Source organism: Sorex araneus, chromosome 4, assembly GCF_027595985.1.
Source record: "Sorex araneus isolate mSorAra2 chromosome 4, mSorAra2.pri, whole genome shotgun sequence".
NCBI classification, from domain to species: Eukaryota; Metazoa; Chordata; class Mammalia; order Eulipotyphla; family Soricidae; genus Sorex; species Sorex araneus.
In genome coordinates, this window is record NC_073305.1 from 173,249,807 (window position 1) to 173,274,257 (window position 24,451).

Below are 24,451 nucleotides of genomic sequence, written 5' to 3' on the forward strand. Positions count from 1 at the left end.
ATACATACTTACATTGACAATATAAAATGTCTCACAGAACAGAAACGACATATCTGAAGGTCAGGCAGAGAATTTTCACTCTAAGCTACTTCTCAGAGGAAATTAGGAATCTTTTGTTTAATCACATATTGGTCAAAGCCTTTAACCCAATATGTGTTTACTCCTAAAATGGAAAGACTGTATACTCTAACCACAGTAAAGGCTTATTTTTTTCAGGGGTTTATTCAATTTTAAAAGGTGAATGAAACAATACACATAAGCACATAGAGATTATAAGAAAGCTTTTCTTGGTATTTGTGTTTGGGAAAAAAAGTAGCCTTTGAGAAACAAAAACATGTACTGAAATCTAAAAACATTTCAGATCTAATTTTGAAATACATATGGGCTCTTGAATGGCTTATTCATCTGGGATCTTTGATAAAAGGGAAATCAATGTTACATTGAAAGGACATTCCTTCAACACAGGATCCTCTTGGGGGTGGAAAAAGGATTGGAAAGGAAGAAAACCTTGTAAAGAATAAATTCCTGAAAACACAAAAATATATTGAAGATAACAGAATTATCAGGGCTAACTGTATGTCAACATACACAAAGTGTTAAAAGAATCAGGAGGATTGTCCCATAGCTGGAAGCCTGCTTCATGAGCAGAGGGGAGAAGGCAGATGGAATAGAGAAGGGATAACTAAGAAAATGATGGCTGGAGGAACCAGTTGGGATGGAAGTTGCATGTCGAAAGTAGATAATGGACCAAACATAATGATCGCTCAGTGTCTGTGTTGCAAGCTATAATGCCCCAAAGTAGAGAGAGAGTATGGGGAATATTGCCTGTCATGGAGGCAGGGGGAGGGTGGGAAAGGGGGGGTATACCGGGGATATTGGTGGTGGGGAATGTGCACTGGTGGAGGGATGGGTTTTTGATCATTGTGTGATTGTAACCCAAACATGAAAGCTTGTAACTATCTCATCGTGATTCAATAAAATTTTTTAAAAAGGAAAACATGCAGTCATAGGCATGATGCAAATAAGCTGCAAAGAGTCAGCTTCTATTTCATGTAAATAGATTATTGAGAGAGTTTGCTGTCCTATGTTGTCCGGGCACTGAGTTTATGCTGTTCAGGCATTGAAGAGAAAGGAGAGGGAAAACCCATGTTGCTACCATTTGGAAATTTTCTACATGCATAAACATGGATGCATATAAGTAGTGAGATAATTGGTGAGTGTTATATACAGGAAGGCACATTAAAGAATGCAGAGAGGAAATAGGGGATTCAAATCATTCACTCTAATCCTTGCCACTAGGGCTTTGTGAAAGACCTTAATTTTGTTTTATTCTCCTCCTCCTCTTCCTCCTCCTCCTCCTCCTCCTCCTCCTCCTTCTTCTTCTTCATCCTCCTCTTCTTCCTCTTCCTCCTCCCCTTCCTCCTCTTCCTCCTCTTCCTCCTCCCCTTCCTCCTCTTCCTCTTCTTCCTCCTCCCCCTCTTCCTCCTTCTCCTCCTTTCTTCCTCATTCTCCTTTTCCTCCTCCTTGTACTGTTTTTGGTCCATATCCAGAGATGTTCAGGGCTTACTCCTGGCTCTTCATTCAGGGATCACTCCTGACAGTGCTGAGGGATCTTATGGGATGCTGAGGATTGAACGTGGGTTGAGGCTTAACACAGCCCTACCTGCTGTACTATCTTTCCAGTCCCCAATATCTTAATTTTCTTTCTACTAAGTTCAGTATTTAATTTTTTGTACTTTATCTTGTTTGATTTATTAGTAGTATACACAGCACTTGGATCTGTTTATCATTCTCATGTTTATATTTTTAGTCATGCCCTGTGATTTACACAATAATGTTCACATTAGTGTTTTAGGTACATGATGTTGATGTACCACACAGCCTTCTTTTATTTTCTTCGCCTATAATTTGATATTTTCTATGAAGTGATTGGGGTTCAGCCTCTGCTTGACTGCACCCTCTATATAGGTTTTTCTTGAGATTATCATGTAGTTTATCTCTGAAGTTCTGCGGCTGTGTTCCCTCTTAAGTCTGAAGCTAATGAGACTCCTGTGTGTTCGACCGGTTGTTATTCATTATGGTCTCCAAACAGGGTTTCTTTGTCTTGAAAGGAGATAGTTTATTCTCTCAGACTCTTATTTTCAAGCACCGACCCTCAGATTCTTGTCCACAAGCGGTCAAAATTGAAGGCAAGTGACCAGAGGTTGAATAGCCAAACTCAGAAAGATTTTACTTAAGACAAGGAAAAAGAAGGCAGGGGAAAGCAGAGTCCTGGGACTCTGGGAGGTTTCCTTAAGTAGAATCCCAGTCAACTCCTTTGAAACCCTTCTAACAGGGGGATGGATGAGCATTATCTTTGCCTTTGGCAGTGGACCCATAAAATGGAGGTTAAGCTATTGAGCTTTATCTTCTGGTGTCCAGTCACAGTTATTCATATGATGAGAAACATCCTGGGCTGGTTCTTGTGACATTTCATCCCAGTAATTTCTTCCTTTAGGGCCATATTCCTGACCTGGTCCAGCCTATTCCACTTTGTCTCTAACACATCTTGCAAAATTGGACTAATGGATTTGAATTTCTGTAGCTTTTTCCTTCCTTCCTTCCTTCCTTCCTTCCTTCCTTCCTTCCTTCCTTCCTTCCTTCCTTCCTTCCTTCCTTCCTTCCTTCCTTCCTTCCTTCCTTCCTTCCTTCCTTCCTTCCTTCCTTCCTTCCTTTCTCCCTCCCTCCCTCCCTCCCTCCCTCCCTCCCTCCCTCCCTCCCTCCCTCCCTCCCTCCCTCCCTCCCTTCCTCCCTTCCTTCCTTCCTTCCTTCCTTCCTTCCTTCCTTCCTTCCTTCCTTCCTTCCTTCCTTCCTTCCTTCCTTCCTTCCTTCCTTCCTTCCTTCCTTCCTCCCTCCCTTCCTTCCTTCCTCTCTCTTTCTCTCTCTGCTTCTGGACATTATGTTTGCAACATAGATACTAAAAGCTTACCATGCTTCCTTTAATGGAAGTATCTTCCATTGTTTTCCTCAATTTGTGAAACTTCCTCCCAAAGATAAGGATGGCCACTTTCAAGACTTCATCAGACAGGTTATAGAACTCTTAGGTGCTTGGGGGAAGTGACAGGGATTTTGTCATTGTCCATTGTGGTGGGCCCCTTTGCTATAATATTGTCTTATGTCCTCTGGGGGCTAGAGGAGGGGGATCAGGTTTTTCAGGCTTGGGTATCAACCTAGCTTCACATTTACCAATTCACATTCACTGGGGCCTGTTGGGATGGTTTGCGCAGCTTCCTGAGCTGCTGAGATTTTGCAGTGATAACTAGCATTGCCTGCCCACATTGACAGTCCTTATTGTCTCCCCTGTCCCCCCATCTTGTTCTCTGACAGCTACATTCAGCAGGGCCAGCTTTTTATAGTCCTTAGATCGATTCTCATGTCTGAGTCAGACTGAATGCCTGCACTAAGCCAGAGGCACTGGGAGAAGTGGTGACTTTCGTTTCTATCAGGAGCAGGTGGCTGGCTGGCTGTCTGCCACCTTATTCCCAAATATTTCTGGTTGCCCACTCTGTATGAATACCCAACTGTTGGTGCCAGCCTAGGACCCTGTCAGCCCCAGGTCCAGACTCCCACTAAGAAATTATGGAGGCAGAGATTGATTCAACTATGCGTCTCATTCTCTCATTTTGAAAATAATCATTCTACTTGGCTCCCATGGCACTGTACTGTATTTGCCTCCTAATTAACTGGTTTTGTTTAATTTATATTTTAAAGTTTTATTTTCATAAGATTATTTACATTAATTCATTACATTCAATATCTCAACACCAACCCTACCACCATTACACCTTCCCACCACCATTATTTCAAAAATTTCCCACCACCATTGAAGCCTGCTTGCCAGGGGCAGATGCTAGATAAGTTATTTTCTATTGATTATTATGAATATCATGAGTGGTCTTGGAATTCTAAAATTGTAAATGGTTGGGGTCCGGAGACATCTCTGTAGGGAGTGAATCCATTTTGAGATTCATTTGGGAGTCTCTGCATCGAGGCCATTGATGTGCTGAGTTGGTGCTGGAGGCAGTTCCTAGTCCTGACAGCCAGGACCCCAAGCAGGCAGGGAGATGGGAAGGGACAGTTCATCTCGCTGCTGCCCTGTAGCCTGAAGTCTTAATTCCTGATCCCACGTACCTGAGTTTTTCTTCTGGAAGCATGTGGCCAGTGGGAGTTCATCTGGAGTGGGCAGAGAGGGAACGCCTGCTCCACCTGGGGTGCCCAAGTGGAATTGGTTCTGACTTAGAGCCAATACTTTTACAGAAAAATGGTGATTTAACACAGTACAACATTTATTTGTTTGTTTGATTTTTTTTTGTCATTCTTGATGCCAGATGTCCTGAAATTTATCTCACTGAGCTGACATCAAGTTCAGCAAGGCAGGCTTCCATTCTGGAGACTAGAGAACTCACTTCCTTGCCTCTTCCATTGTATTTTTTTAAATTTTTTTGCTTTTTGGGTCACACCCGGCGATGCACAGGGGTTACTCCTTGCTCTGCACTCAGGAATCAGCTCTGGCGATGCTCAGGGGACTATATGGGATGCTGGGAATTGAACCTGGGTTTGCCTGCGTGCAAGGCAAACGCTCTATCCGCTGTGCTATTGCTCTAGCCCTGCCTCTTTCATTTTAACAAATGGCCCACATTCTTTGGCTTGTGCTCTGCTTCTACAGCCTTTACAGTCTGCAGTTTTGCATTTATTTGACTATGTCTTAGGAGTCACACCTCCCTCTGAACTTCCAGTCTCTTTCTTTCTCTTAAGGACCCAGGGAATCTTCTTAAGTACACTCTCAAGGGGAGTTGGAGAGATAGTTCAGTAAGTAGGGCTCTTGCCTTGCATGCAGCTGACCCAGATTCAACCTCTGGTATCCCATATGGTCCCCTAGGCACCACCAGAAGTGGTCCCTGTGTGCAGAACCAGGGGTAAGTCTTGAATTCCTCTGGGTATGGCCCAACCCTTTCCCCCAAAAAGACCTTTTCAAGGATCATGGGGATTATAGTGGACCCAGATAAATATAGACTAATCACTCTATCTCAAGATACTTAAAAATAGTTACAAATTCTCTTTTTTTTAATTGTTATTATTATCATTATTATTTTTTAATTAATGAGTCACCGTGAGGGTGCAGTTGCAGAGTTTCGTGCCTGTATTACAGTTATACGATACTAGAGTACCCATCACTCCACCAGTGCCCATTCTCCTCCACCGATGGCCCCAGGGTCCCTCCCCACCCCATACTGTCTCCCCCCCCCCACCCCTGTGACAGGGCATTCCTTATTGTTCTCTCTCTCCTTTTGGGTGTTATGGTTTGCAATGAAGGTACTGGGTGGCTATCGTGTTCAATCTATAGTCTGCTTTCAACCCGCCTCTCCCATCCCAAGTGGATCCTCCACTACACTTTAGTTGGTGTTCCCTTCTCTGTCTGAGCTGCCCTCTCCCCCAGCATGTGAGGTCAGTTTCCTAGCTGTGGAGCAGGCCTCCTGGTACTTATTACTACTATTCTTGGGTGTAAGTCTCCCATTCTGTTGTTTTATATTCCGCAAATGAGTGCACTTTTTCTATGTCTGTCTCTTTCTTTCTGACTCATTTCACTTAGCATGATACTTTCCATGTTGATCCACATATATACAAATTCTCTTTTGCCATGAAATATAATATAGTGGTTCTGAGGATTAGAATGTACATACATTTGTGGTGGCAGAGGGGAGGGGGCATTATTTTGTGTCCCACATTCACTGATCACATTTCTCAGTTTTCTTTTTGGTTATAATATAGAGAACCAGAGTAGAGTTATGATCTTATTTGCTGTTAGAATATTTAAATATTTTCTACTGGTTATATAGACTAGCCTTACCAATGTATCGGAACCCTTGACATCTCTCCCTGGTTCCTGACCCGGTTTGAGGTCCTATCTTCCTGATTGTACTACATACGCAAGTGTGTTTTCAATAGTAGTTCTGAGGATACTGACCTGGCTTCCATATAGCTGGGTCTAGGCTCACGGCTTACCACTGATGCATTTTGCATAGCATCCAAAAGTTACTCTTCCTCATAAGTGTCATTTCTTTTTGTGATTTCCTCTACTCTTAAGATATAATCATCTAAATGCTGCCTGCTCTTGACTTTTTATTTCACTTTAATTCTCATAAACCTTAGAATTCTAGCTATCATAAACATCTGAGTGCAATTTATTCGAAAATGAGGTAATGCTTGATTTCCTACCCTACCATGAATCTTTTTTTTTCTATTTTCTTTTTTTTATATTTATTTATTTATTTATTTTTTATAGTAAATTTATTTATTTTTAATTAATGAATCACCATGAGGGTACAGTTACGGATTTATACACATTTGTGCTTATGCTTCCCTCATACAAAGTTCGGGAACCCATCCCTTCACCAGTGCCCATTCTCCACCACCAGTAAACCCAGCATCCCTCCCATCCTCCCCAATCCCATCTCCCCCCACCCCACCCTGTCACTGTGGCAGGGCATTCCCTTCTGTTCTCTCCCTCTAATTAGCTGTTGTGGTTTGCAATAAAGGTGTTGAGTGGCCACTGTGCTCAGTCTCTAGCCCTCATTCAGCCCGCAACTCCCTTCTCCCGCATGGCCTTCGACTACATTATAGTTGGTGATCCCTTCTCTGAGTTGCCCTTTCCCCAGAATGTGAGGCCAGCCTCCAAGCCATGGAGTCAACCTCCTGGTACTTGTTTCTACAATTCTTGGGTGTTAGTCTCCCACTCTGTTATTCTATATACCATAGATGAGTGCAATCTTTCTATGTCTGTCTCTCTCTTTCTGACTCATTTCACTCAGCATGAAACTTTTCATGCCCATCCACATAAATAAAAAATTCATGACCTCCTTTTTTCTAACAGCTGCATAGTATTCCATTGTATAGATAGATGTACCAAAGTTTCCTCAACCAGTCATCCGTTCAAGGGCATTCGGTTTTTTTCCAAATTCTGGCTATTGTAAACAGTGCTGCGATGAACATACATGTGCAGATGCCATTTCGATTATACTTTTTTGCCTCTTTGGGATATATTCCCAGCAGTGGTATTGCTGGGTCAAATGGGAGCTCAATTTCTAATTTTTTGAGAATCGTCCATATTGTTTTCCAGAAGAGCTGAACCAGTTGGCATTCCCACCAGCAGTGTAGAAGGGTCCCTTTCTGCCCACATCCTCTCCAACAGCGGTTGCTTTTATTCTTTTGGATGTGCGCTAGTCTCTGTGGTGTGAGGTGGTATCTCGTGGTTGTTTTGATCTGCATCTCTCTGATGATTAGTGATGTAGAGCACTTTTTCATGTGCCTTTTGGCCATTCGTATTTCTTCCTTGGTAAAGTTTCTATTCATTTCTTCGCCCCATTTTTTGATGGGGTTGGATGTTTTCTTCTTGTAGAGTTCAACCAGTGCTTTATATACCATTGATATCAACCCCTTATCTGATGGGTATTGTGTAAATATCCTTTCCCATTCTGTGGATAGTCTTTGTATTCTGGTCACTGTATCTTTTGCGGTGCAGAAGCTTTTTAGTTTAATGTAGTCCCATATGTTGATCTCTGTTTTTACTAGATTGCTTAGTTCCGTGTTGCCTTTGAAGATACCTTTATCTTCAATATCGTGGAGGGTTTTGCCGACCTTGTCTTCAATGTACCTTACCTACCATGAATCTTTTCCTATCTCATAGTTTTATGTCACCTAGGAAATTTCACCTCAATGTACTTTCTTTGCCTTAAAATGTTACAAAGAGGATTATTTCTAAACTTTCTCCACTGTTACCAACGTGCTCTAAACCATCATCTTTCACCAATTATGATAATATCTTCCAAAAGTCCTATATTTATAGGACATAGCAGAAAAGTGATCTTAACATTTTAATCATGTATATTTTACCTTGTTTTATTATTTTATTTTAATTTCTCATCTTTCTTGGACTAAATATTTGTACTCTTCCCATTAGCTTTAATTACCTTAATAATTTTTGTGTCCCGTTATTTCTCTGATACCATGTTTTTATCTTCTTTTAGTTGCTCTAACCTTATTCTTCAAATAAACCAGGATGCTGTTTGCATGTAAAATATTCTTCCTTTGTTCTTGTGCATTCTTTCCAATGTATCTAGAACTGTCATCATCCCATTGCTCATCGATTTGTTTGAGCAGGCACCAGTAATGTCTCTCATTGAGAGACTTATTGTTACTGTTTTTGGCATATCCAATACGCACAGGTAGCTTGCCAGGCTCTGCAGCGCGGGCTTGATACTCTCGTTAGCTTGCTGGGCTCTCCGAGAGGGGCTGAGGAATCGAACTCCGGTCGGCCATATGAAAGGAAAATGCCCAACCGCTGTGCTATCACTCCAGATACTTTCTATAGTATCTAGAACATTCGTTCAAAATATCCACATAAATTAATATCTTTTACTTCAACATTTGCTTAAGTATTTCTCTCTCTGGATACACTCATTAGCCACTCTACTAACAATTGCATTTGTTAATTCTCCATTTACACTTTCTATTTTATAGTTTCCATTATCATTTTTACTTTTTAATACACAATATATTTTAATTCATGTTGTTTATTTTGTGTCACCACCACTAGAAAATAAACTGCAAAACAGTAGAGATTTTGGTTAGATTTGTTCTCTGTTTATCTCAGGGTCTAAAAAGACTCTAATTCCACAAGTAGTTATCATAAACTATGAAAGAAAATGTCTCTTTAACACCTTAAAAATCATAAAATGAGGGGCTGGAACAATAGCATAGCGGGTAGGGCTTTTGCCTTGCATGCTGCCAACCCAGGCTCAATTCTCAGCATCCCATATGGTCCTCCCAGCACCACCAGGAGTAATTCCTGAGTGCAGAGCCAGGAATAACCCCTGAGCATCACTGGGTGTGACCCAAAAAGTAAAAAAAAAAAAAAAATCATAAAATGAGGATAGAGTAGAAGATTCAGATATCTCTATTTAAAGTGTAATATACTAATGGCAGGAGTATGAAACACTTTCAAATTTTCTATAGAAAATTTATCAAAATCTATTATAAACTTTTAATATGTAATATCTTGATGTTACAAATTTTTTTTTTTTTTGCTTTTTGGGTCACACCCGGCGATGCACAGGAGTTACTCCTGGCTCTGCACTCAGGAATTACCTCTGGTGGTGCTCAGGGGACCATATGGGATGCTGGGAATCGAACCTGGGTCAGCTGCATGCAAGGCAAACGCCCTACCCACTGTGGTATCACTCCAGCCCCATTGATGTTACAAATTATTAATGAAATAATGATCATAAAATCTTTTGACCATAAAATCTTGTGGTCTCCTCATAGACCACAAAGTCCTCTTCTCATCCTTATCTTCATCATGGTCCTTACTCTCCCCTTATAGCATAGTTATATAGAAATCACAAAGGGTGGGGTTACACATAGGTGGGGTTGAACATTGTCATAATAACAAATAGAGGTAAAGTCACGCCTTCAGGGGAAATTCTAGAGATTGACTCAAGGACAAAATCTCATCTGAGAGTTCAACACTCCAGATTTCTAGGACATCCGCTCCAGAGTGGGATTCCATATAGGGTGTATTGCTTTCTCCCTTCTTCAGCTAGTAATCCATTTAAACAATCATTATATTTTTTTAACTTACTTATCATAGCAAAGGAAAAAAACAGTAAAGAGCAAACCTGTAAGTTTCCAAATACAGACACTTACAAACAAAAATATGTTATAGCCTTACAATTGAATAATATACAAGCCCCAAATTATTATTAAGATAATAACTAACAGCATAGGAAATAAGAACACTAAGTGGACAGAGCCTTCTGTGAGAGAGAATACACTGAAATGAGACAGTGTTGGGGGTGTGGGAAATTGGGCCCCACCTGGCAGTGTGGCCAAACTGCTAGGCTTACAGCTAACTAGGCTCAGGGGACCACACGTGGTGCTGGGAATTGAATCTGGAGCAGCCTCATGCAAGGCACGTGCTAAACTCTCTCTCCAACTCCTGAAATGAGATAGTCTTTTCTAATGAAAAATGTCTACCCTTTACGTTCCCCGAGAGGGTAGATAATTGTTACAGTGCTTTATAGAATTAGGATGAGTATGTGTATTGTATTTAAAATAAGATTTGCATACTTAAATATTTATTTTAAAATAGTGATCATGTGGCATTTATATACTGGGGTAAATACATGGTATTACTCTCGGATTGAACTTAAAAAAGCGATAATATGCAAGTGATTTTAGTGTGAATGATATATAAATATTTCATTTTATAGTATTAGTTTGTTCATGACAATACTATGTACTTAGTTTTAACATCTTGCAATAGTAAATAGAGAATACTGCTCAAAATTTGTTTATATAGGGCTGGAGTGATAGCACAGCAGGTAGGGCGTTTGCCTTGCATGCAGCGGACCCGGGTTTGATTCCCAGCATCCCATATGGTCCCCTGAGCACTGTCAGAGGTAATTCCTGAGTGCAGAGCCAGGAGTGACCTCTGTGCATTGCCGTGTGTGTGTGACCCAAAATGAAAAAAAAAAATTGGTTATATAACCATCTCTTTTAGATTATTTTAATCTTTAGAATTCTAACCATGTGGAAACTCTGCTATATATATTATTTATATATTTATATATATTTTAATGTATTTAGCAAAACTGTTGATAAAATGCTTTAGTTTTATAATTCAGCTAGCCCTATATTTTGCCTCTGAGATTTATGTGAGACCTCACACACCTTCCTTCTCTCTCTCTAGTCAGTCCTCTTTAGGTGGTGGCGGACAAACTTCTGGTGAACAAAAGGGGAAATTCCCAATTTGGCCAGAATGGAATGAATCTGACATAAATTCAGAAAAATGGGACGCAGGCAAATCTGGAAAAGATAAGGAAAAATCGGGGAAGAGCCCATTAGTAGTAAGTAGACAAAATGTGACTCAATTTTATATTGGTCTGTAATTATATAATGGAGCTAGATGTATTGCAAGAAAAATTTCTCTTTCTTCCCCACAATCTGCACTCAAGAGAGTAATCGTGTCTTTGTTCACATGGTTTCTGCCATTAAAATTAATCTCAGCTTAATTTTCCAAGCCTTAGTCTGAGCTTTGGTGAATCCGTTTGGGTAAATTGGAAGAGTTGCAACTTAACAAAAAAGAAAATTGAAAGAACAGGTAATTTTTGGGTAAAGCTGGAAGTTACACTTCGAGAGAGGGTAGTTTGATGATGAGTCTCAATAGACCAGCCAGTTGGTATGTGAAGAGGGGTAAAACACGTGGTTTGGTCTTGGACGTGTTATAATTGTTAACTTTAATTAAGAAATCTAACATAACTTTGATATTAAAAGAACAAATTGCTCCACAACTGCTTCCTTATTACATATATTATTTCGTAAAAATCTCATACAAATTTTATTAGTGCTGAGCTATTTTTATTTTTATGAAAATTATACATAAAAACATGAACACATTTTTATGTAGCATTTCTTTGAAGACCCTGAAGGAAAGATTGAATTGCCGCCATCATTGAAAATTTATTCCTGGAAACGTCCACAAGATTTTCTAATTAATCAGGTAAGAAATAATTTTGCTATTAAACAAGATAACATATTAACTGTAAGATATGGTATTCTACTTAAGAATATTTGTATTTTGAAGCAGCATAAGGTGATTTTTCCTGTGGCATTCAGTAAGAATTAGTAGTTCCTGATTTTGCTATTTAAGTTAGAAATAAATGTTTGTCAGTACAAGTAAATATTTCTTGAACTTGTCTTTAAGAAAATTTTGAAATTGAATATAATCTTAAGTTTTCTTCTCTGCTTGATAACAAAGTACAGACTAAAATGTTGTTAGGAGTTATCCATTAACTTTGGATAACTGCTTCTTAGCAACAATTTAGGAGATGTGATTTTTTTAAAGAGATATGCCCAAATCCATCCCAAGGCATTTGCACTTGGACTGCTCTATTTTAGGGATTTTTGAAACTATTTCCCAGGGTAACCTTCATTTCTGGACTCTGTGACCAGCCATTTGAATCATATTCATGGGCCATCACCCAGAAACCTTCCTTTAAAATCACATTTTATATACATGAAAACTTTAGACCCATTGCTGAGTCTTCCTAATAGCTGTGTTAGCTTGAATGTTTGGTGTTTCTAATGGTTTAATTATCACTAATGCCTTTTTCCTCTTCTAAAATATCCAACTATTTTTGTTGAAGGCATAAAAACCTGTGGCTAAATTAGTTACTTAGTGCCAGTCACATAGTTGTAATGAAGCTGATTCTTCCATATAAATGAAATCCATTGAATCTCTTTTCTACACAGTGATTTTATTTCTAAAACTTTTAGCCTTGGTAAACAGTGTTACTAATGCAAGAAGATAGAATTTTCCACCATTTTTCCTAACTGCTGTTACTTGTTGAGAAAACCAAATACTCTGAAATTCTAAATATTCAGTAAAATGAGAAAATAATGTATATCTTTGCCCATTAGAGTATCAATGAAATGACTACTGGTAAGACATTTAAATGAAAGAAATAAAATATGTGTCAACCATGCCTTAAATTTACTCATGATAGGTAATATTGGTGTAAAGAATGTACATTCTGATATTAAAATAATGCACTTAATATTAAATTAATAATATTTCATTCAGCAAAGCAAACTTATCTTTCATGTAAGTAAAGACCACAAATCCCACAAAATGGTAGTGTTATAATTTTAAGTAGGTAGAAACTTTTATATATCAATGTATCATCTTTCTCTTTAGCATTTGTAAGTTCTAATAGGCAAGCTCTTACTAAAAATAAATTTGTCATTGTTGTTCATGACATTTACACCTGCATTTTCATGATAATGCTTCATTTCATCTCGTTGCTCTACTTCCCTTCAGCACTGTCTTCTTCTTCTCTTGTGATTTAGTATGAGCCAAAATGCCAGAATTCAAAGTCTAAAGAGGAAAGTCTTATAATAGTGTTATTTCAATTTTGATGTCTAAATTCAAAATTATAATTGCATCTTGCATTAAATATATATTTTTATATAAAATTTAGTCAACTTTACAAAAGCAATAACTTTCCTATGTAAGATTACTCCTAGTCCTCATATATGTATATATATGTGTGTCATATATATAATCCCTAACCCATTAAATGACTTTATGTCTCATTGAATGACTACAACCTACAAGTTAAAAAACGCTATTAAACTTGAAAACATGCTCCATAATACTCTAAGAAAAATGTCACTGTCACTGTCACCCCGTTGCTCATCGATTTGTTCAAGCGGGCACCAGTAATGTCTCTCATTGAGAGACTTATTGTTACTGTTTTTGGCATATCCAATATGCTACGGGTAGCTTGCCAGGCTCTGCTGTGCGGGCGCGATACTCTCAGTAGCTTGCCGTGCTCTCTGAGAGGGGTGGAGGAATCGAACATGTGTCGGCCACGTGAAAGATGAACACCCTACTGGGTGCTATGGCTCCAGCCCATAAGAAAAATGTATTCAAATAAAATGATTTAAATGAAAGAAGTTCAAGAAAATAGAAACAGAACTCCCGTATGACCCAATGATAACACTTCCTGGCATCTACCCCCAAACTATGATAACATTTTATTTGAAAGGATATTTTACACACCAGTGTTCATCAAAGCACTAACTACAATAACCAAGGTATGAAAAAAACTGAATTCCCAACTATAGATAGATGCACCAAGAAGTTGTTGTATATGCACATGGTGAAATATTCTGCAGTTCTAAGGAAGAACCAAATCACTCAATTTGCTGCAACATGAATGAAACTAGAAGATATCATGCTGAGTGAAATTGACCAGAAATAAAGGAGTAGATACAGAATGATGTCTTTGTTATGTGGGGCTTAAAGATACACAGCAGGGTAATAACAAAGGACCAAAGGAAAAACAATGGGAGAACTGCTTCAGAGGACTGTCTTTGTTTAATTTTTTTTTGGGGGGTGGGGGGAGTTAAATAGAACCTTGGGGAAGAAGGAGGTGAATACACTGGTGATGGGAGTAATGTTGGAAGGATATACATGGGAAACCATTATTGACAGTATTGTAAATTCCAGTACCTCAAGCAATAATAAAAGTTAAAAAAACCCATAATTTAAGAAGTGAATAAAAAATGAGAGGAAAAACTTGAAAGACAAGTTTACGCTATCAGAGTCAACATGGACATTGCAACCAAAGAAGTTAAGGTGAGAATCATAATGAGGATGATCAGATCAGTTCTATTACTGAGAACCAGGTGTTTGATGGCTCAGGACCATATACTTTGCCTATGCTGAAAAGATGTAACATATGAAGATTTATGTTCCTCCAGGTAAAGGCATAGGAAAGAGGGAGATGCTAATGTGATACTTTAAGACCTCTGCTTTACAGCTTGGTATTCTTCTGAATCAATAGCTGACTACTACTTCTAACCCTTCTTTCTTAAATATCCAATGCTTGTCTATGAATAATTAATGCAGTTTGGTACTCACTGAGAAGTAAAGGTATTTTACAAAATTGGCCTAACATTCAAATAAAAGTATATAGCCATAACAGCTATGAGTATAAACTATGAACATGAGTCAAATCAGACCACTAAGATAGTAATATATAAATATTTCTCATACTTAAGAATTGTTCCAGGGCTGGAGTGACAGTACTGCAGCATTTGCCTTGCATGTGGCCTATCCAGGTTCTATCTCCAGCATCCCATTTGATCCCTGGAGCACTGCTAGGAGTAATTCCTGAGTGTAGAGCTATGAGTAACCCCTGAGTATCGCCAGGTGTGACCCAAAGTGCCAATAAAACAAATTGTTCCAATAATTCTCAAGTTGGTGTCTGTACAGATGATTGAGAGTAATTGATAGCTATATCTTTCATTTAAAACCTAATTTTTACAATCAAAAGCATTTTATTTTAATTTACATGATATATAAGCTTGAGATGAATGACAGTTTCTGAAAACTATTATAGTTCTTCTATTTCTTACTATGTTTCTATTTGTCTATATGGATTAATATATCCACAATTAAATAATGACTATCAAGTTACTTTCTAAGATTATAGATTAAAGATGAACAGTTTTATAAAACTATTCCTATTATATTAGTATTTTCATCTGTGATAAAGATATTTTTCCAGCTGCCAGATGTTAATTTAGCTTCAGATTAAATTTGAATTTCAAATCTATTTTTCAGCTCTAATAATTTGTGTGTATGAATGCTAAGTTTACATCCTCATACTACATCTTATAACAGTATAGTTGTTTCCTGGGGTGGGAGTTGAGCCATACCATCAGTGTTCAGGGATTACTTCCATCTCTGGACGGAGGAATTACTCTAGGCAGTATTTAGGGGACATATGCAATGCCAGAAATCAAATTAGGATAGTCTTCTTGCAATGCAAATGCCTTCACCCCTGTACTATTTCTCTGGCCCATTTGTTTATATTTTAATATACCAAGTCTTCGTAGACATCATGAATAAATTAATGTCACCCATAGCTCTAACAAGATTATATGGAACAAAGTAGTTAAAGTTTGGTTCAGTTTTGGAAATAACACTTTTTTTCTAATGTTTGCTTCTGACATTTCAGAACTTGAAACATAATAAAATTAGGGGGCTGGAGTGATATAACAGCGGGGAGGGCATTTGCCTTGCATGTGGCCGATCCAGGTTCTATTCCCAGCATCCCTATGGTCCTTCCCTGAGCACCGCCAGGGGTAATTCCTGAGTGCAGAGCCAGGAGTAACCCCTGTGCATCGCCAGTGTGACCCAAAAAGCCAAAAACAAATAAACAACAACAAAAAAAAAACTAAAAAAAAAGCATAATAAAATTAAGCTACTTTTTTTTCTTTTTCCCTAAAGAATAATATAGGTTTTTCTCTTATTCTCATTTCAGACTCCAGTTGTTGTGAAAAATGAAATCATGTTTGACTTGTTATCAGAAAACGAACATTTACTTTGCAGTGAGGTATGCCGGGAAGTAGGAAATGAAGTCACTGCAGGATGCCTTCCAGGATGCTTGAACAATTCCCAGTCAATTTCAGTTCTCATACATTTATATTTCTATCCAACCGAGAATTTTATGATGCCAGACATTTGACGGGAAAGACAAGCCTCTTGGGTAGGGTTGGGGGTACATATTGGTAGAGAAATGTTCCTATTGCCATTCATGCCTTGTGACTCTACTTTCCTTCCCCGGAGTCCCTGGAAGCTGGATTTTTTTTTAATTGAATCACTGTGAGATACAAAACTTTTATGTTTGAGTTTCAGTCATACGATCATCGAACACCCATCCCTCCACCGGTGCACATTCTCCACCACCAATCTCCCCAATATACCACCTCCTCCCTACCCTCCTCCCGCCTCCATGGCAGACAATTTCCCCCATACTCTCTCTCTACTTTGGGGCATTATGGTTTTCAATACAGATACTGAGAGGCTATCACGTTTGTTTCTTTATCTACTTTCAGCACACATCTTCCATCTGGAACAATCCCTCCAACCATCATTGGCTTAGCGATCCCTTCTCTATCCCAGCTGCCTTCTCCCCCAGCTCATGAGGCAGGCTTCTAACTATGGCGCAATATTCCTGGCCCTTGTGTCTACTGTCCTTGGGTGTCAGGCAGCTGGATTCTTTCTGTGCATTTCCGCCCTCCCTTGTGCCTCACATGGACATAAATAGCCACAGGTCTTGCAGTGCATCATGTCCAAAATTAGAGTGATGGATGTTGTCTTGTTCGTGTAGGAAATATCATTGGCTGCAGCTTTTTTTTTCTAACATCTCATCTAAACAAGTCAGATTTTTAGCACAACATTGCTTTTTTCTATAGATGCCACCTCCCCTGCTTCCTGCCACCTCCTTTTACTATTTCTCCCTCTCACACATCCATCAGAGAGATCCTGTTCTCCCCTATGGTAGTTATGTCAGAAATAGGCTTGTCTTAAATCTCTCTCTCTCTCTCTCTCTCTTTTTTTTTGCTTTTCGGGTCACACCCAGCGATGCACAGGGCTCACTCCTGGCTCTACACTCAGGAATTACTCCTGGCGGTGCTGGGGGACCATATGGGATGCTGGGAATCGAACCCAGGTCGGCCGCATGCAGGGCAAACGCCCTACCCACTGTGCAATCGCTCCAGTCCCCAAATCTCTTAAATAGATTCATAGTCTTCAACTTTTAGAAGCCACAGAGATAGCACGGCTAGTAAAGCATTTGCCTGTGTCTGTACCCGGAGCCCTCCAGGAGAGATCAGAGTACAGAGCCAGGACTTAGCACTGAGCACAGCTGGGTGTGGCCCAAAATCCAAGCAAAAAGCTAGAGCAAATGCTTTCAGAGTATTTTCTCCTAAGACTTAATCAAAGCTGTTGGGTGAAATCATTATTGATTAAAACACATTATCTTTCTTTAATATTTTAAACAATAATGAAATAACTTGGGGGGCCATTTTCTTATCATGTAGTGAGTTGCTGGCTTTATTGTTAATTGAATTACATTTAATTTTTTAGTCAAACTATACTGATTTTATGAATCATACACATGCACTGACTTTAGCTTTAACTTCTGTAAAGGAAAAAAATATATAAATATCCTATAGTGATACTTCCATCTATACAAAAGGACTTCTTTTTATTTTTTTAAAATTTATTTATTTTTTAATTAGTGAATCACCATGAGGGTACAGTTACAGACTTACTCATTTTTGTGCTCATGTTTCCCTCATACAATGTTCAAAAACCCATCCCTCCACCAGTGCCCATTCTCCAATACCAATAAACCCAGTATCCCTCCCACCTCCCAATCCCATCTTCCCCCATCTTACCCTGCCTCTGTGGCAGGGTATTCCCTTTTGTTCTCTCTCTCCAATTGGGTGTTGTGATTTGCAATAGGGGTTTGAGTGGACACTGTGTTCAGTCTCCAGTCTACTTTCAGCACGCATCTCCCTTCCCTCGCGTGGTCTCCAACCACATTTTACTTGGTGGTCCCTTCTCTATCTGAGCTACCTTTCCCCCCAGAATGTGAGGCCAGCTTCCACGCCATGGAGCCAACATTCTGGTACTTATCTCTACTATTCTTGGGTGTTAGTCTCCTACTCTGTTATTTTATATCCCACAGATCAGTGCAATCTTTCTATGTCTGTCTCTCTCTTTCTGACTCATTTCACTTAGCATGATACTTTCCATGTTAATCCACTTATATGCAAAGTTCATGAATTCATTTTTTTTTCTAACAGCTGCATAGTATTCCATTGTATAGATGTACCAAAGTTTCTTTAACAAGTCATCTGTTAGGGCACTTGGGTTTTTTCCAGATTCTCGCTATTGTAAACAGTGCTGCGATGAACATATAAGTGCAGATGTCATTTCAACTATACTTTTTTGCTTCTCCGGGATATATTCCCAGCAGTGATATTGCTGGGTCAAATGGGAGCTCAATTTCTAATATTCTGAGAAGTGTCCATATTGTTTTCCAAAAGAGCTGAACCAATCGGCATTCCAGCCAGCAGTGTAGAAGGGTCCCTTTCTTCCCACATCCTCTCCAACAGCGGTTGCTTTTGTTCTTTTGGATGTGTGCCAGTCTCTGTGGTGTGAGGTGGTATCTCATGGTTGTTTTGATCTGCATCTCCCTGATGATTAGTGATGAAGAGCATTTTTCATGTACCTTTTGGCCATTTGTATATCTTCCTTGGCAAAGTTGCTGTTCATTTCTTCACCCCATTTTCTAATGGGGTTGGATGTTTTCTTTTTGTAGATTTCAACAGTGCCTTATATACCCTTGATATCAACCCCTTATCAGATGGGTATTGGGTGAATATCTTTTCCCATTCTGTAGGTTGTCTTTGTATTCTGGTCGCTGTATCTTTTGTGGTACAGAAGCTTCTTAGTTTAATTTAGTCCCATTTGTTTATCTCTGTTTCCACTTGGTTGATCAGTTGCATGTCATCTTTGAAGATACCTTCAGCTTCAATATCGTGGAGGGTTTTGCCGACCTTGTCTTCAATGTACCTTATGGTTTGTGATCTGATGTTGAGGTCTTTAATCCATTTTGATCTGACTTTTGTGCATAGTGTCAGGTTGAGGTCCAAGCCCATTCTTTTGCATGTGGTTGTACAGTTGTGCCAGCACCATTTGTTAAAGATGCTCAAGGACTTCTTTTTAAACTAAGTCAAAGTTTAAGAAATTTTCTAGAAAACAAATAAATTTTAAAAAGGATCTTATGGTGTTTGCATCACATATTTAATTTCCGTGTAAGCCAGGAGACTAAATATGAGCTGAATATTTCAGAAAAATGCCACATTGCTGAGATAGTTATGGCTTTATTGAACACCCAAATGTGAGAGATTTCTTATGTATTATTGCTATTGCTTACAAAAATACTGGTAATAGACACTAACATATATGCATATAGATGAAAAAATACACTCAAGAGAGGCAGAGGAAACTAAGATCTCTATAAAAAATCTTCCAGTCCAAATTCCCTTAGAGAAGTTCCACACCTAGAAATCAAGGATGCGGTACGAGGTCGAGCTTATATTTAAGTGTGTGTGCAATGTTAATTATTTCCTTCGGTAATTTACTTGATTGACATAAATAGAATTTTCTTCTCATTTCAATATTTACACAAGAGTATAGTTTATTCATTTGTGAAAAGTCAATTCTAATAATTCCAAAACAATATTATCATTTTAATACCATCATGAGTCCTCTCAGAAGCAGTCTCCTGTTCCTAACCTACATATATATATATGTGTGTGTGTGTGTGTACACACACACACACACACACACTCACTTATGCACACAGGCATACACACACATCACACACTTGAAAGAATGGACAATGTCAAGTGAAGGTCAATATCAAATCACTGACATTGCTCTCTGGAAGACAGCTCTCAGCTAAGAATATATTTGATATCCTATTATTATAGCTGATATTGTGCTTATTTTCTGAGAACAGTAGCAACACATGATTTTTCTCCATAGGTCATCAATATAAAAGTGGGAAACATACTTTAGAATTTAATATCACTATTAGATGTAGATGTTATATCCCTCTCCCTAAATTACAGTATCAACCAATGAAAAATAACCAATCAACACTGAGGTTTCTTGCCTTTAGCTAATGAGATGGATAATCAGTGAAATTTATGCGGTCTGGAAGATACGCAATGGAAATCCTTCGAGCAACACAACCAGAACTACTACTCCAGGTGACCCCCCTGCCCTCTCCTGGAAGCCCTGGGAGCACATATACTCCCTGTGCAAGGCGGTGAAGGGCCACATGCCGTTGTTCAATAGCTATGGAAAGTACATTGTGAAACTCTACTGGATGGTAAGTTTATGTTTCTGTGCGTTAAAATTCATGGGTCTTTCGAGGGCTGGAGCGATAGCACAGCGGGTAGGACGTTTCCCTTGCATGCGGCTGACCTGGGTTCAATTCCCAGCATCATATGGTCCCCTGAGCACCGCCAGGAGTAATTCCTGAGTATAAAGACAGGAGTAACCCCTGTGCATTGCCACGTATGACCCTCACCCCCCCAAAAAAAGCCTACAATTCATGGGTCTTTCTTTCCCAAATGTAGCTTTCCTGCTAAAGTGTGTTTTTCCTTCCTAAATGGCCTACATGCTTGTTACCCTGTCTGATCCAAGAAAATGCAGTTTCATAAGATAGCAGGTGTGTGTAGGTCCAGGATTGGGAATGCGCTACCTGTATAATAATTCAGTAGGAAACACTGTGGATTCTCCTGTGATAGCCAAACACCTCTTTAAAAACATACCACAGAGAGGTGGCCCTCTTTGTGTCAGCCTCAGGAGGTGGACACATACTTTAGAATTTAATATCATTTAATACCCTGCATGGGCTGTGGCCCCATGGGACTCTCTTCCTCTCTCCTCTGTTTACCGCATAGGTATACTGGCCATGGGAAGGTGAGGTGACAGGGCCATGGGGAGGTGAAGGGCAATGGGTGAGGAGATAACGAGTGTCACCTCATCCTCCTCTCTCAGTGTTTGCTGATTCCATCCCAAGCTTCTCTTACAAGATTGAGGTTTTGGTTTTGCTTTTCTATAGGGGTGCGCTGGGGCTGTGTGGTCACATCTGGTGGGGTCCAGGGGCCATTCCTGGCTATGCTCAGGGGACCATATAATTGCAGGGAACTAATCTAGGTGCCACATGTAAGGCAAGGTACTTCCTGTATTATCTCTCTGGCTGTGTAGAGGTTTGTTTTCAAGTGAAGAATTTTCATTCTGACAGGACAAGTTTTTATCTTTGCCTGATTTGAGCAAAAAACAACTATTCGTTAGCATGGAAGGAATAGAAATTGAGAATTGCAATTCCTTTGGTTCATGTGTTCTAAGAGATTCATGCCCTCTAGCAAGGCTAGATTGTATTAGACATCTTTGGGTTTTTAATAGTGAGATGATGTTCTCTAAAGGACCAGTGTCATGGTCAGGACCAGATATATGATTTGCAAAGCTCATTGTATTCAGAGTTTCAAGACCGTAAAAGCAGCATTTAAGACTAAACTCGGTGCCCTTCTAATCTAAATGTGCAGTCCCATGGAGCCACAGACACCTGAGGAAAAAATGTTCTTTAACATTCAAGAAAGCTGCATAAGTGTGAAACTTTGATTACCCCATTAAAGAACATGACATTTTCCTACATAAGACCAATCCATCTATCTTCCTCAGAGTGGAAATATAGAAAGGCCAGTGCCTAGAAATTAATGAGATCACTGCAGTGAGGAAGTAAAGGTAAGGAAGGAATATTAGCTTGTGATAATGGACTCAGGATCGGGTGGGGATTGTTGATATTCACAGCCATGCAGTAGACCTTAAAAGTCAAAACTATTAGGCAAGAAAAGCAGCTTGTGAATTACCAGAGGTCTCTCTGTGTGACAGGAACTGTTCAGAATTTCAGACCTTCATATAGTGTGTCCTATAAAAAACAAAAGTCCCCACTTTTTCCACTTTGCATTCTAAATAAATAACTTTAAGCTTCTTTGACATTGGCCAGAGACAAAGATTATCGAAGAGCATAAAAAGCAGTTATGAAACAGAGAGTTTCTGTTTCTTCTTTTCATCTTGCTGTAACAAAACGGCAGCTGGTCCACATACCATTCCATCAGGTACTTTCCAATTTCAACATTCCTCTGGCACCACTATGGGAAGCTCTTTCGCCTCACTTGAAACACAGATATTGCTCTTGGCAGGTGCTCTCGGAATAGCTCAAGGTTTGAATTGGTCTGTGAGTGAACAGAAAATGCACCCACTCTCCACCATCCTTTGTTGTTATCGATAAGAGAAAAAGTATTCACTTTTGTTTCCGATTGACCCTGAGCCACTTCATGCATAGTAATGTAAAATGCAAAGTTTCTTCTCAGGGCATGTACAGAAAAGCATCAGAAACAATACCACTGCTGGTGATCAGCCCAGACCACCTGAGACAGCCTCCCTGGGCTGAGGCCGTAGCATGACATTTGCAGCTAATTCTCTCGCCACTGCAGAGAACCATGTTTACAGCGTATACTACTGTGACTAGTGACTATTTTACTATAGCACAATTTCCTCTTCCCCCCAAATTAGAGCATTTTTATTCTCCTTTCATTTTTAGTGACATTATGCATGCTTTTAGTAAAACATATTCAAACTCTATTACATGCTCAAAGTTGAAAATTAAAGTTTCCAGTGACTTCATAATACATAGTAAATGATTTATGTAAATCCTTCTACATTTATTATATTCCTTCTGTATGAAGGTACTATAGAATATACATGTCTTCTAACAATAAGAAGAATAAATTTAATGTTCTGTAGATTATTTTTACTATTTTATTTAAAAATATAAGCATGCACGCAGAAGGGTGAGATGTGTGATGATGTGTGTTTGCAGGTTCTGGGGGGGTGTTTCTCTCTCTCTCTCTCTCTCTCTCTCTCTCTCTCTCTCTCTCTCTCTCTCTGTCTCTGTCTTTCACCACCTACATTTAGTGCTCCCAGAATGGGATGACTCCTCCTTTGGGCTCTGTTTCTGTGTGTGCTGCTGTGTTCTCTTCTGTCTGTCTCTCTATCTCTGACTCTGTCACTGTAGTCTCTCCTCTGGTCTCTTACAATCTCTCTTTGTCTCTGTCATTTCTCTTCTTTGGATCTCTCTCTCCGGAGCCCTTCTGCTTCTCTCTCTGGAGCCCTTTTTCCTTTCACCTCTGACACTGACTCCTACTTCTGACTCTGACCCCCTCCACTTTAACAGTCTTAGTTTATATAGCAATCCCATAGGGTGGTGACACAAAGGTGGGGTGAACATTAACAAATCAACAAAGAGGGGTAAGACCACTCCTCCAGGAGATTAACTCAAGGATAAAATATCATCTAAGGAGATTACTCCAGATTACTAGGGGATCTGCTTAAGGGCGGGATTCCATTCAGGGTGTGTTGTTTTCTTCTTTCCTCAGCTAGTAATCCACTTATATAGTTATAGTAAATTTACTTCTAATATTTCTAACAATGTCATTCTGTATGAGCACAGTAATAGCTATATCAAACCTAAAGTTTGGTTCTTTCTGAGGATATCTCACTGTATATTCCAGACCACAGTCCTCAGGCCAGGTTAGTCTTCCTAACCCCAGCAGGGTTCTAGTCTCATTGTTATTTTTGGATCATGACAGCATTTGTCTATGATCATGATCTCAACTTGTAGTTGAGTATTGTGGTGCATTGGCCTGGCCCATTTCGATGTCAGGGTAGCTCACAGCTTGCCCTGGGTTCATTCCGTCCCTCATTGGGACCCTGCTTTTGGGGTGCTAGGAAATAAGGCCAATTGAGTCGAGAAAGCAGATGCCCAGGAGTAAATATTATTGGAGTCAATCAACTCCCAAGTTACAAAGCATAATATTAACTGTCTTCCTGTGTCCATATAGAAAGGACATTGCTTTAAGGTAAACTAAGTTCCCTGCGGCAAGGCTGAAAGGACAAACCCAATGTTATCCTACACTCTAACAGTGAACACTTAGTGCTAACCAATACAAATCTACCTTGTGGTCCATAAGATAAATGTGAAAATAGAGGTATTCTGCACATTTCATCTCAATAGGTACTTAGGTTACACCTAGAGTTTTTACCAAGCCAAAGTTTGTGATAAAAAATTTTGTGTATATGCATTTCCCCAATTTCTTTCTTTCTTTCTTTTTTTTTTTTTTGCTTTTTGGGTCACACCTGGCAATGCACAGGGGTTACTCCTGGCTCTGCACTCAGGAATTACCTCTGGCCGTGCTCAGGGGACCATATGGGATGCTGGGATTTGAACCCGGGTCGGCCGCGTGCAAGGCAAACGCCCTACCCGCTGTGCTATCTCTCCAGCCCCAATTTCTTCTATTTTTTGGTAGAATTTTATTCATATGGAACTATTTAATCAGCGTGATGTGAAAA

General features: G+C 39.4%; 1 protein-coding gene across 1 annotated transcript in view; it reads left to right on the forward strand.

Moving 5' to 3' along the window:
- ADGB (androglobin) overlaps positions 1–24,451 on the forward strand; it is a 182,455-nt gene that overhangs the window by 24,216 nt on the left and 133,788 nt on the right. The window contains 5 exon segments of the mRNA XM_055136319.1: positions 4,191–4,206; positions 10,791–10,943; positions 11,504–11,596; positions 15,933–16,004; positions 20,151–20,363. Of these exon segments, the coding sequence (XP_054992294.1) occupies positions 4,191–4,206; positions 10,791–10,943; positions 11,504–11,596; positions 15,933–16,004; positions 20,151–20,363 (547 nt within the window).